At 38.4% G+C, this 13,836-nt stretch overlaps 1 protein-coding gene across 2 annotated transcripts; it reads left to right on the plus strand.

The window, feature by feature from the left end:
* The first annotated feature begins 2,167 nt into the window (after positions 1–2,167).
* Positions 2,168–10,120, plus strand: LOC116466900 (cytochrome c oxidase copper chaperone). 2 transcript variants are annotated; one of them, XM_058437449.1, is made up of 4 exons: positions 2,168–2,388; positions 2,617–2,721; positions 4,374–4,462; positions 9,987–10,120. In XM_058437449.1, the coding sequence occupies exons 1-3, from the start codon at positions 2,282–2,284 to the stop codon at positions 4,456–4,458; spliced, it is 297 nt and encodes a 98-aa protein (XP_058293432.1). In that variant the 5' UTR covers positions 2,168–2,281; the 3' UTR covers positions 4,459–4,462; positions 9,987–10,120. The 2 variants fall into 2 exon arrangements, with proteins under 2 accessions (XP_058293432.1, XP_032005978.1); XM_032150087.2 differs by lacking the exon at positions 2,617–2,721 and having other exon boundaries at positions 2,172–2,388.
* Positions 10,121–13,836: the final 3,716 nt, after the last annotated feature.

Below are 13,836 nucleotides of genomic sequence, written 5' to 3' on the forward strand. Positions count from 1 at the left end.
TGCATTTAGATAAATTAAGTAGGATAGTAGACAGAATACAGGGAGAAGATGATGAGACTCAGGATTGCCACTTTCAAGTTATGCAGCCTTGAACAAATGTACACTTCTGAACTTCAACTTTTCCCCATCTATAAATGTAGATAATAATTTCGACTGCCATGAAGATTAAATGATGGTTCACAACCTCAACAGCCCTACGTATATGGAAGATATTGTGGCTGAAGGTGACATTGTTTCAACTGAATACATATTCTAAGTGAACACATTAGTTTTTTAACTTTTAAAATTTTTAAAAATATTTAATTTCAAATATTTTCTCCCAATTCTATCATTTATTTGTTAACTTTGTCTATAGTATTGTATGTAAAACCCCAAGCCTTTATTTTGGTGTAATTGATTTCTTCAATTTTTTTGACATGCAATTTGTACTTTTGAAATGTTGTAACATAAGTTATTCCCCCATCCTTCAGTATTAAAATATTCTCCTCCACAATTTGCTATTAATTTAATATTTCAATCTTTCCAGTGTAGGTCTTTAATGCATCTAGCACTCTTCCTTTTAATATAATGTTTAATTTTCTCCAGATGGTTAGCCTATTTTCTTTTCCCCAATGATTTGTTGAACCACATTTTATTGTTTATTAAGGTTACAAGTGATGTTGATATTGCTCATCCAGGAAGCACTGTTTGATTAGCAAGATTCTAAACAATGTGCGTTAGCACCTAGTTGAAAGAATTGATAATGGATGAGGGTGAATTTAGAACATGAGGGTAATATGTTGTATTATTTAAAATATCAATCCAGAAGGAAATAAAAATCATGCTTATTGAAAGTTTTCAGATGACAAAATGGGGATGGTCTTAGTAACTTGAAAAATACACATATAGAAATTACTCTTATACAGCACCAGTTCACAGACATGCCTGTAGATTCCCTGAGCTAAATATCTATAATATAGAAACAAACTTTGATTAGGTGATGCTGAAAGTTTAAGTACCTAAAAATACCTATCACCAGGCAGCTATTGAACAGTGCCTCCAAGTCCTGCTTTAAAAAATGATTTTATTGGCTGGGTGCGGTGGCTCACGCCTATAACCTAGCACTTTTGGAGGCTGATGTGGGCGGATCACCTGAGGTCAGAGTTTGAGACCAGCCTGGCCAGCATGGCGAAACCCCGTCTCTACTAAAAAATGCAAAAATTACCCGGGCGTGGTGGTGCACACCTGTAATCCCAGCTACTCAGGAGGCTGAGGCAGGAGAATTGCTTGAACTCAGGAGGTGGAGGTTGCAATGAGCCAAGATTGTGCCACTTCACTCCAGCCTGGGCCACAGAGCAAGACCCTATCTCCAAAAAATAAAATAAAATGAAATAAAATAATAAAATAAAATAAAATATAAAATAAAATAAAATAAAATAAAATAGAGTTTATTGCCTGTTTCCAACAATTCTCTGCAGGAAAAAAATCCAATGATTATATCCATTTCGTTGCGAATAAGACAGGCACCAGTTTATCTATGTACCTGAGGAAATGCTATGGAAATGGTATTTTTCAATTTTATTCATCAGTATATTAACGAATATATGACTGAATAATTCATACTGAAATCAGTTGGAGGGGGGCTATAAATGCAAATTAGCTGGGGATTTAATGTGCGTAGGAGGTGTATAGGGGGTTAGAGGACCTTTTAAATCCCCCCAATAGTTGTGGATTCGGTGGTTCTATGTCTTTGCTATTCATTTTTAAATAGGTCAATGAAAGACAGGAAAAGCCTGCAGTGTGTGGGGATGAGGAAGAAGGCGGATAAAAGAAAAGGGGGAAACTAGTCTGTTATTCAAGGGAACTTGCTTTCACTTGTGGTTTCTCCTGTTTGGCTTGAACAAATCATTTCACCATCTTGGGCTTCCGTTTCGATATTGGGTGGGGAGGAGCAGGTGTTACGAGATCTCTGTTGTCTTGCTGCTTTCATTCTTCGTGAGCCCTCCCCAAGTTGATTTAACAAATACTCTATGACCTAGAGTCCTAGAGTATAAATACCACAGTCCAGGTGACCTTTCAACGGGCCTCCTTGCGCATGCGCTGAAGGGGTACCCTCTCGTTAAGGCCCGAATTTTGCCTCTTCTGCGCACGCGCCCCTTTTAAATTCCCCACCTGTCAGAGAGAGGCAGGACTTCCTGTACTTGTTAGAACGACTGCCGGAAGTGACTGCGGACGAATCGGCGTTTGCCGAGGCTGGCATAGATTTGGCTGTCTCCGCTCATAGCTGCTTTTGGCGCGAAAGATGCCGGGTCTGGTTGACTCAAACCCTGCCCCGCCTGAGTCTCAGGAGAAGAAGCCGCTGAAGCCCTGCTGCGCTTGCCCGGAGACCAAGAAGGCGCGCGATGCGTGGTCAGTGCGCAGCCGGAGAGGGCGCGGCCGACGAGCCCCGGGCCGCGGCCTGTGCCTTCCGGTGCCTCTGCCCTACGTCTTCTGCCCTCTGCCCTCTGCCTTCTGCCTTCTGCCCTCTGCCCTCTGCCTTCTGCCCTCTTCCTTCCCCCCTTCCCCCACTCCTCCTCCCTGTCTGCCCCCCTCCCCGCCCCATTGCGGCGCTCTGGAGATAATTATTGGGCCTTGTAGGATTCATGGTCGGGTCTCTGTTGACTTATCCCGTAGCTTAGTCCCGGGAAACGATGGAGAGAGAGGAGAACGGCAAGCTTTAACCACTCATTCCTTTCTACAAATGTGTTTTGAATATCTGTTATGGGTTAAGCACTGCATTAGGTCCGAAGATGTAGACATGGATAAAGATGGCTCTTGATATAAAGGAGCTTAAAGTTAATGGAGACATATACCAATGACTTGTATACCACGTGGTAAGGGCTATGATAGATTTGTTAAGAACAAACAGGAAAGGTTTTCTGGTAATTTCTAAGGCTTTCTCCCAAAATTTAGAGACAGTAGGACACAGAGTGCATTCCTTACAGTTCTGAAGAGTTACCCTTCAACCTTTTTAAGGCAACCAAAAGTTGAAAATCAACCAGTCTACGGCGCAGGGGACAAAGTATTCAGAATAGTTCATCTAGATTGTCAATCCACAAAAGGTTTGTTCTCATGTAGCCTCTCTTGTGGAGCAAATCCCATTAGAGGACGTCCTCAGATAACGTGAATGTGCATCTCTTCCTCTGGCCCTTTTTGTTTTCCCAGATAGTAGATATAAGAAAGAAATCATTAGTGCTATAATGGGATAATAAGAGTGTAGGAGCTCAGTGCTTTTATTAATCCTCAGTACTTTGTAAATAATACTGTGAAGGCAGGATTGAAAGACTGCAGTCTGAACAAATTGTTCCAGTGGTTAACAGTAAGTACTGTTGAACCTTGAATAGTATGACAGCATGATTAAGAGTCTGGGATCCACAGTCAAGGTTTGAATCTTAATCCACTAACTTGGTGACCTTGAGCCTCATGTGTCTGTAAAATGACTCTAATAAAAGAAACTCCCTCCAGTATTATTGTAAAGGTTAATGATACAAGCCATGTCAAGTGCCTAACACAGTATACATGGCAATAAATGATCAAAGAGTGCTAGCTATTATCTTCACAATGATCTCACTATCCCAGGCAATCTCTCCCATTTGCAGGCAGCTCTTGAGCTATTGAAGGATGGGTAGAGTTTCCATGGAAGGAGAACCTATTCCCTTCCTTAAATTCCTTTTGCCTCGATTGCCTCAGACCACGTGGGTTCTCCCCAAATATCCATAGTCAGGAGTCAATTTTTCCTTGTAATTGAATTGGGCTTAACTTGGTTATTTGCCAAATCACATTTTCAGGCCTTAGAAATAAAGCTGTGTAGTCTTGGTCTTTACTTTGTGAATTTTACAAGTAAAATGTTCTTTGATCATCATGAGGGGGTGCCCCTCTTGGTCTCCTGGCTACCAGATGTTTTTGATGTTTATGTTTTTAATGTAATTAGAAGTAGATTTATTTGGTTGTGTTTGAATGTAGGGCAAAATCAGAAAGTTAATTTATCTGTGATAATAAGCAAAAAATTGAGCTGTTCTCTGTGCCCTTCATTTAGCATAAATATTTTACTCAGTCAGTTTATTTCTTTATAGAGCAGTGTTACTCCTTGGATATTGACTAGAGGCAATATTTAATATGTGTGATTATTTCTTATCAGATTTCCCCCCCAAAATCACTTATCTATGGAATGTCTTCATAGGCATGGACATATCATAAGATCAAATAAAAACAAAGCTGTTTGAGGTAATAGCATTTGTTTTAATTCCAGCTTCATTCCATTATACCCATGTTTTGTCTCACTCCCCATCACTATCATGCATACTTAATAATGTGCTTAATGCCTATTTAGATAACAAGTACATTTTGTTTTATAGTATCATCGAGAAAGGAGAAGAACACTGTGGACATCTAATTGAGGCCCACAAGGAATGCATGAGAGCCCTAGGATTTAAAATATGAAATGGTAAGCTTCTTGCTTCAAAATTGTGTATTGCTTTACAGATTTAGCAGCAGTTGGGCTACGTTCTCTCTGAAAGGTAGTTCGCCTGGTTAATCTAAAATGCTTAAGTATCAATTTGAAAAAACCATGATTTTTCAGTTCCCAGTGAAGGGAGTAAATTATGTCAGTAAAGACAGGCATTTAGCAGATTGGGGAAGGGGAGAATTGAGCTTTTAAGAAAGGGTTTGGCCGGGCGCGGTGGCTCACGCTTGTAATCCCAGCACTTTGGGAGGCCGAGGCGGGCGGATCACGAGGTCAGGAGATCGAGACCACGGTGAAACCCCGTCTCTACTAAAAATACAAAAAATTAGCCGGGCGTGGTGGCGGGCGCCTGTAGTCCCAGCTACTCGGAGAGGCTGAGGCAGGAGAATGGCGTGAACCCGGGAGGCGGAGCTTGCAGTGAGCCGAGATAGTGCCACTGCACTCCAGCCTGGGCGACAGAGCGAGACTCCGTCTCAAAAAAAAAAAAAAAAAAAAAAAGAAAGGGTTTGACAAAAGCCTTTAGGTCTCATGGCTTTAGGAAAATTGATTGAAGGAACTAAAAGAAACATATTCTCTTTCTTGTTTCTAATATTGTGGGACTTCAGTAAATGTTTTTTTTTTTTTTTTTTTTTTTTTTTTTTGAGACAAGGTCTCACTCTGTTACCCAGGCTGGGGTGAAGTGGCCCAATCACAGCTCATTGCAGCCTCAACCTGGGAGGTTCAGCTCAGCCTACTGAGTAACTGGGACTACAGGTGTGGGCCACCATGCCTGGCTAATTTTTTGTATTGTTTTTTAGAGATGGGGTTTCGCCATCTTGCCCAGGCTGGTCTCAACCTCTTGGACTCAAGCAATCCTCCTGTCTTGGTCTCCCAAAGTGCTGGGATTAAGAGGTGTGAGCCACTATTCCTGGCCAATAAATGCTTTTAAGTAGGGAGTGGGTATCCCATGGAAGTATTGCTTTCTGAAAAATGAAAATGGAATTGTAGCATGCTTTATTCGAATAAAACTAAACCCTCAGGCCATTTTTTTTTAAATTAAAAAGTAAACCCTAATGTCGAAAATGCAAACTTGGGGAAGACAGAAAAGATCACACGCAAGGCTGTCACTTCACACTTGGAAGGTTGCACAGCGGCTGGGCAGAGGCGCTCCTCACTTCCCAGACGTGGGGCAGCCGGGCAGTGGCACTCTTCACTTCCCAGACAGGGCGGAAGCTGGGCTGAGGCACTCCTCACTTCCCAGACAGTGGGCAGCCGGGCAGTGGCACTCCTCACTTCCCAGACAGTGGGCAGCCGGGCAGTGGCACTCCTGACATTCCAGACAGGGCGGCGGGCCTCAGGCCATTTTTTAAAAGAACTTGGAACTCTTAATCCAAATTTAAGTGCTGAAAGGGACCTTAATTGATATGTGTCCAGCAATTCCACAAACAAATGATACTCTTTTGTTTGGAAGCTCTTTCTTCAGTTATCAACTTAGCTCACCCCCTCGCCCCACTCCCCCTTTACTCAGGTCTCTTCAAAAGTCTCCTTATTACAGAGTTTTTCCCTCAACACCCCATGTAAATTACATCCGTTCCCCATCACTCTATCATGGTGTTGTCGTAACAGCTTTCTGTGAAGATGGGAATGCTCTGTACCTGGACTTGCCAGTCTGGTAGCCACTAGCCATATTTGGGTGTTGAGCACTTGAATTGTGGCTGGTGAGAGTGAGGTACTGAATTTTTAGTTTTTAAAAATTTTAATAGCTACATGTGGCTAGTGGCTACTCTATTCTGTACACTGTCACCTGCATATTATATATATTTTTAATTATCTGTGTTGCTTCACAGCAGCTAGAATGTAAGCTCTGAGAAAGTAGGAATTTTCTATTTCACTTATTGTCATATCCCCACTACCTATAACAGTGCCTGGCTCATAGTAGGTGCTTAATGGAGGATTGTTAAATGAATGAATAAATAAGCAAATTAAAGCTTATGGTTATGAAATAACCCCCAAGGTGGGTTGTGCAGTATCAGAACTGGAGCCTCAGTCTCCAGGCCGATTCCCTCTGCTTTTTGCCCCTACCCTAACTTCCACACCACACTACCACTTTTAACTTAATAACAGCTGAGAGAGAATGCCAAAGCCACATGCCAATATATTAGTATTGGAGAGCCTGCCTTCTTTCCCTTGCACCTCTTTCCTGCCTCTTTGGAATTTCACATATGGCCAGTCTTCCTCACTGAGCTATAAAAAAGGAGGGATAAGGAACTTGTCGCAAGCTGATAAGAAGTTACTGTGTAATGGAAAACAGTCTAGGCTGAAAGTCCTGGGGCTTTATTTTTATTCTCCTGGTGTTTAGTTTAGCATGTTTTTAACTTTAGCTACATTTAGCTTCATCAAGACATTACTCCTCTGAATTTCACTTATTATTTATAAAAAGAGAACCATAATACATTTTGTGATTCTATATATAGTATGGTATATCTACTGTTGTGTAAATGATATACTTAAGTAGCTTTTAGAATAGATGGTTATTTAAAGAAATCCCATAATGAACTATTTTGTAAAATAAGTAAATTTGAAGGAGAGTGTGTTCTTAAAAAGGTAAGTGTACTTTATTAACTATTTTTAAAGATGCAACCTTAACATTTGTACATGGTTTCCTTGTTCGTGATCTAACTCCCTCATCAGTTGCGTAAGCTGTAGGCTTGTGCTGAACCTGCCTTGATAAAAAGTGGTGATTAAAAAAAAAGAAATGCTAATTTTAGGAATATCAAAAGCTTATCTTGGACTTCATCTGAACCACAAAGGTGGTACAATTGTTATAAGTGGCATATATTCAAAAGTACCATATGATATCATAGTTTTCTTTATGTTATTGGGGCAGAGAGTGAGAATTATGTCTGTGTACTTCATTTGTGTGTAAAAGAAAATGTAAAAGCTTTAGACTTAGAAAATCTGCTGCTTAACTGATTGTGTGGTCTTGGGCAGGTCCTTAACTTTCTGTACCTTGGTTTCCTCATCTGTAAAATGGAGACAATAATGCATGCCCAAACTACTTCGTAGAGTTGTTGTGATGATAAATCATCTGTAAAAACCAGAACAGAATAGCTCGTACCTTGAGAGTTGTGGATAGCAGACATTCAGTTGAGGTCTGTTAAGTATGTGACTTGATTATTACTGAATCCTGGTTACAAGAAGAACAATCTGAATCCATAGAGGACCTTTCTAAGAATTCAAACTGCCATGTTTTTCATTTTCAGTGTAATAATATTTTTGGAAGAGGACTGGGTGTTGGATCCTTACTGGTCCCAGGTGTCCTATTTCCCCAACCTCCGTGGGGAAATGGAGGCACAGTGAAGTCAAAAAAGACTTGCTCAAGTTAAGAGTGGATAGTGGTAGAATTAAATTAGAGTAAGATTTTTATATTCTCCAAATCACAGGCACTTTACACTTCACTCCTTGTACTTAATGAGATTTTATTCCAACATACTCATTTTTAGGATTGCACATAATCTTGATCTTCAATCTTAAAACCTCATTATGAATGCTAATTAGAAAGACCTGTTGCTGAAATGTACAGTTGCATATAACCCAGTAAACAGCCATTGGCTGGAGGGTGAAATCCAACACAACTGTCTGCATTGCTATAAGATAAACTTAACCTAAGTCGGTATTTCTTAGACTGTTAGATCACATTTTTCTGAGAATAGCTTCAAAGGAAAAATATTTTGCAAACTTAGATCTTTCTGGCAATGATCATGAAAGTTCCTTAATTCAAAAACCTTTGTAGATTTTAATGTTATTCCTAAGTAGATCTTAATTGTACCTCGAGTGCAGTAGATTGGGAATAAATCTATTATACATTTTTTATACTTAACCTGAAAGTAGGCTATATTCACCCAGTGGTTCTTACCCAGAGGTGCACCTCAGAATCATCTGAAGAGTGTTTTCCAGAATTCACAACTTGGGCCCTGGTCTGCACCTGTTGACTGAGAAACTCCTAGATGATTTTCAAGTGCACTCCTCTTTAACAACCACTGGCCTAAGTTGAAGATGAATAGCAGGGATAATGCTAGGCGTAAATTATCTGAAAATTTAGTAGTAGCAAAGACAGAGACTTGAAAACTCAAGAAAAAATAGGCATGGTAGTGATTTTAGACAATTTTTTTCTGTTTTATGACTGCTGCTTTTACTGAAAAGAGTAATTAGAAGAACCTAGAACCTCATTAGAAATATAAGGAGAAAATGGATGGCTACTATTTTTCTGCCTTTAGGAGTCAGAAGAAGCCTAAATAACCTATTTTGGAGACTAAAGTTGTTGAAAGAAATTAAAGGACTAGTACTAAGTAGTGGTGATACTCAATATTAAGTTTAACAACTTAACAGTTGGATGCTTAAAATATGCTGAATTGTACACACACACACACACACAGACAAAACTGATTATGTATGAAAATATGATCCCAAGATAATCCAGAAAGAGTCATTTCTGCCATTCAAACATGTATTCATTCAACAGATATTTATTAAGACCCTGGAAAATACTGAGGGGAGAAAGATTATCCCTCCAGTCAAAGACTTTACATCCAGAGATATAGCCAAACAGGTTTAAATCCAGCGTCTTCCACCACATAGCCCCTTTTGTTATGTAGTCAGTTGCAAAAGTGGTAACAGTGCTATGGGCTGCTATAATTGAAAGGTTGAATGGCTTCGTTTTTGGTTATCTTTCCAAACTTTTCTATAAATGTATTCTTCCTTTGAGCCTTTTAGAAAAGCGAGAGTTTAGATGTTTGTATCTTGATGTGGTTTATCTTTATTTAAACCAAATGAAGTGAACAGCTAAATGAGGGAAATATTTGCGTTAGACTTGAAGAGTTAGCTACCCCAATTTAATTACCTGCCTAGCATTATTCTCAATCTTCTGGGATAGGCACTGGGAGAGGTGTGAGAAGCCTGGTATTGACTTGACTGGATCAGCAGCCCTATCTATGCTACTCTCCCTTTTTGATTTTTCCAAATGAATTTTAAAGGGTTGCCCTTATCTTGCCTTTGGGATTAAGTGAGTAACTTTCCACAGGAAGTGCCTTGGGTACTGAGCTGACCTTCTGCCTTCTACTTTGTGGATCTTCGCCAGGCATATTTGAATCAGCAAAGAGGGGTTTGCAAGTCTTGTTTCTTGAATATCTGTAAAAATAACTGCTTTAGCCTTTTTTGGAGGATATTTTTGAGAAATATGTATTTCTCAAACACACATGTATTATATATATATACACACACAGAGTTTTTACTTCAAAAACTTTTAAAGAGTAAACAATATCATGAATAATTTCACTGATGTTTTTAGTTAGGCAAACCTAGAATTTTAAAATGTTGATTTTGAATTTTATAACTGATTTGGAATAATTCTGGCAATTAGTTAATTACTCATCTGAGGCATTCATTTCTAGTAGTCTTAATTCCCTGACTCCATAGATCTGGCATGATGTTTGAAATTTGACTTTCTAAAATAAATATTTTTCTGTAGGTGGTCTGCTGTGTGAATAAATAATTCCTGAAGAATGAAGAAGATTAATTTTGGGAGTTCTTTGATGAACATTGATATGTGGAAAAAGTATTTATAATTTATTGTAAGAAGAAAGTAAAATATTACTAGTGGAAGATCTTCAGTTTTGTTTCTTTTTTGTGTTCCTCATTTGCTCACGTGGCTTTTTCCCCCAAAGGATATATACCAACAAATCTTGTAACATAAGGTTCTTATGTTCTTATTACTATGTCATTCTGGGAACTCTGGATATCTGTTGTCAGGAGAAAGCAGATACTGATCTCAGCCAATGAAATCTCCAGAATTAGGTGCATAGAAGTAAAATAACCCTTTACCAATTCAGAATCAGTGTGGTAGCCATATCATATCATTCAACACTCTCTTTTTTTTTTTTTTTAACTTTCTTAAAGGTAAGAACAAGCCTTTAGTCTTATTACTTAAACCATTATTGTTATTCTTTACTAGCTGTCTTTTGGAAAAGTTAGTTTAGATTTTGGACCAGATTAGGGTGATTTGGCTTGGAAGATCTCAACTGTTTGGCATTATGAATCTGTACACGAGTAGTTACATTTTAAAATAGACTAGGATCTTAAGTTTCGTGCCTACAGGGTAGACAGTTGTCTCTTATTAATTAGAAGCTGGCTTAGGCTAGATACTGAATTGGTACTAAACGTCACTAATCAAACAGCTCAGTGCTATGCCATGGTGATGCCTGGAGTTGAACAGAGTGTGATTTCCTTAGTATAGCAACCTTGTCATCCTCATAGCTGCTAATGGGCTAATGAAGTATGATCATATTCTGCTTGTAAGTACATTGAGTCTAAAATCTCAAGAACAAAAGATACTGAGAACATAATTAAGAGGATATGTAATGTTCATGTGTCATTGTGTGATGGGAAAAGTCCCTCCTTTATAAAATAAGGAGCTGAATCAGATGATTCCTTAAGATTCTTTCCTAATTCATTAAGAGCATGGCTTTGATGTATGACAGACTTAGGTTCAATAGCTGGCTATGTGACCTCAAGCAAGGCATAGCTTCTTTGGGTCTGTTTTTCTCAGCTGAAAAAAAAAAAAAAAAAAAAAAAAAAAAAACCAGGTTATAGAAGTAATACCTAACTTACAAGATTATAAGTACTAATTAAAAATGATGTATACACAGTATTTAGCACTGTTATTAGCATTCTCTATTATTTTATTCTGTTTATATTTTTACTTGAATATTCATTTGGATATAATACTTTTAGTAAGCACTTCATGATTTACAGAGATAATCTGGGTGAAGAATAGAATCTTGGACAATTAAGACAGGTATGAACCAACTTCCCACCCAATACAGATCTTTGGCAGATGGTTATCCAAACTCTGCTTGAATATGTCCTGGAACTACAAAAAAGAAAACAAAAAAATCAATAACCTTATCACCCATTGTTAATTTCTGATATATACTAGTCCAGACTTTTCCTATGCCTTTATACATTTTTTAAAACAAAAATAAAATTTTTTCTATGCTACATATTTTTAATGAGGTTATAACATTATCATGTTTTGCCCCTAATGTATTTTACCATCACTGAGTATAGGTCTATGGTGTCATTTGTATTGACTATGTATAAATTCATCTGTGACCGTAATTTAACCAATACGCTGTTTTTTCTTTTTGCACATTTGAACATTCATTCATTAAAGAAATACTTTATATAGAGTGCCTTCTGTATGTCAGATGCCATTCTAGGAATTGGGTCTCAGTCTGGAACAGGATATATGTCAGATAACCTAAATTCTGAATTTTTGTTTGTTTTATTTTGTTGGTTGGTTTAATGGAAACATAATAAGGAAGAAATCTGAAATCCCACCAGTCTACAAGAGAACCTCTCTTCGATGACATTCTCATCTCTCTCTCTGTGTGTGTGTGTGTGTGTACACCTTTTACTTTTTTTTTTCTTTTTTTTTTGGATACTCTGATAACACTGCAATAGAAGTCTTATGGAAAGTCTTTACAAGTGTCCTTTACTAATCACTCAGCTAAGGATGGGCCAGAGGCCATGCATGTTTTCAAGGCTTTGAGGACTGCCCCCAAGTGATCTCTAGAAAAAATATATCCATTTACACCTTAGTGTCTGAGAGCACTGATTTCTCTAATCTCTGAGCAACACAATTCTTTTAAACTATTGCCAGTTTGGTATGCTTGCCTGATTTGTAAAGGAACTGAAAGCACCCTTTTTGGCCTCTGCAACACTTAAAAGTACATCTCACAAGACCCTCTGCCCACTCTTTCCTAGTGCTTAAATCTTCCCAAAGATGAGGTGCAGCATTTCGGTAATAATGATAAGAGATATCACCACAGTCACTTGAAAAATGAAGAACTTGGCCTCCTAGTGGGTAACAACCACATTCTAATTCACCTCTTTGCTAAGCCCTTGCTCTTCACAATAATGACTAAACTCAATACGGATATATTCACACTATTTTCTCTAGTCCCCCATTTGTCTAACCTTGAAATGTTTGACTTGAAGATTGATGAAAACAGGATCATATCCTTAAGTAAGGCCTATCTTGGGAATACTATGTCTTTCACAGGTCTAATATGACCTATGATGTGATGGAAAAACCATGATCCTTATTTTACAGGTGAGTATAGGTGCTTGGAGAGGTTAAGGAAATCACCCTGATCCAACAGCTGGTAGCCTGCGATGCAAGTTGAAGCCCAGTGTTCTTTGGTGTACTAGTTATCCAGTATAAACATCATGTATTTGTAGTTATAAATTCACTTAATGCATACTTAGTGAAGGCCTGTTATTTGCAGGGAACAGCCCTAGTGTTGATAATTCATGTGTGAATCAGACATACGTTTTTCAAGATGAGAGGCTATTTGATTCATCACTTACTGAGGACATACTATATGCCAACTATACAGAGTAGTAGTCAAAGAGTAGTAAGACATAGACTCTTCCCTCAAAGAGCTTATAGTCTAGTGGATATATGTATATAAACCATAGAAATATAAAGTTGAATGCTCAGTGGTATGATGGATATTCCAAGATGCTTTCCTAAACAGTGCATGTGTGATTATGCCCAGTATTTATTTCTTTAGGTATTAAAAATTGCTAGATATTCCATCTGTGTCGATTATGGTGCTTTTGATAGCAAGTAATAGAAAATCCTCATAAGGAAAACTCACATAGCTGGAAGTCCAGTTAGAGTCAGCTCTAGATGTGATGATATCATAGGGGTCACTGATTTCACCCAAGACTCAAGTTATTTTCATCTCAGAGCTTTCTCGTCCAGAACTGATGAAGACTGTCATGTGCTTTCTTGTTCAAGTACAGTGGAAGAGAGAGAAACCGTTCCTGGGCATGGACTCTTCGTCCCTTTTTTAAAGGTCTGATTGAGCCAAATTAGGTTATATGTATTTTTATGGACCAGTAATAGTTATCAACAGAATACCTTATGCTGATGGCTTACACAAGATCCGCCCCCCTCCACCCCACCCCTGCTTAGATCCATGTGCAGGTTTGATATCTGGACAAAACAAATTCCATCACAATTGAGGAAGAGATAAATGGATATTGAATAGACAACCATATTTCCACTACACCATCTTGTTCACCTAACAGGTCACCCTGAATGGTCAAATTGAGTTTATAGGAGGAATTCCTCTCATAGTTTACTCAAACTTTAGAAAGAAAATTATTGGTAGAGCATAATTCTGCTGTTCAGTTTTTATAGAATAAGACAATTAGCAGATGTTCAGAGAACTGTTCCCTGAAGAGTTGTCCTTAGGGAGGTCTGAATTAGGATGCTTTCAACTGCAAGCACTAGAATACCCAACTAC

The sequence above is a fragment of the Hylobates moloch genome, unplaced genomic scaffold (genome assembly GCF_009828535.3).
Source record: "Hylobates moloch isolate HMO894 unplaced genomic scaffold, HMol_V3 SCAFFOLD_4, whole genome shotgun sequence".
Classification (NCBI taxonomy): Eukaryota; Metazoa; Chordata; class Mammalia; order Primates; family Hylobatidae; genus Hylobates; species Hylobates moloch.

Excerpts from the sequence above, each read along its gene's own strand:
- LOC116466900 (XM_058437449.1), top strand. The coding sequence starts at position 2,282 with ATGCCGGGTCTGGTTGACTCAAACCCTGCCCCGCCTGAGTCTCAGGAG. Across the intron at positions 2,389-2,616 it reads AAGAAGGCGCGCGATGCGTG|GATTCATGGTCGGGTCTCTG; the intron begins GTCAGTGCGCAG and ends TGGGCCTTGTAG. Across the intron at positions 2,722-4,373 it reads ACTCATTCCTTTCTACAAAT|TATCATCGAGAAAGGAGAAG; the intron begins GTGTTTTGAATA and ends TTTGTTTTATAG.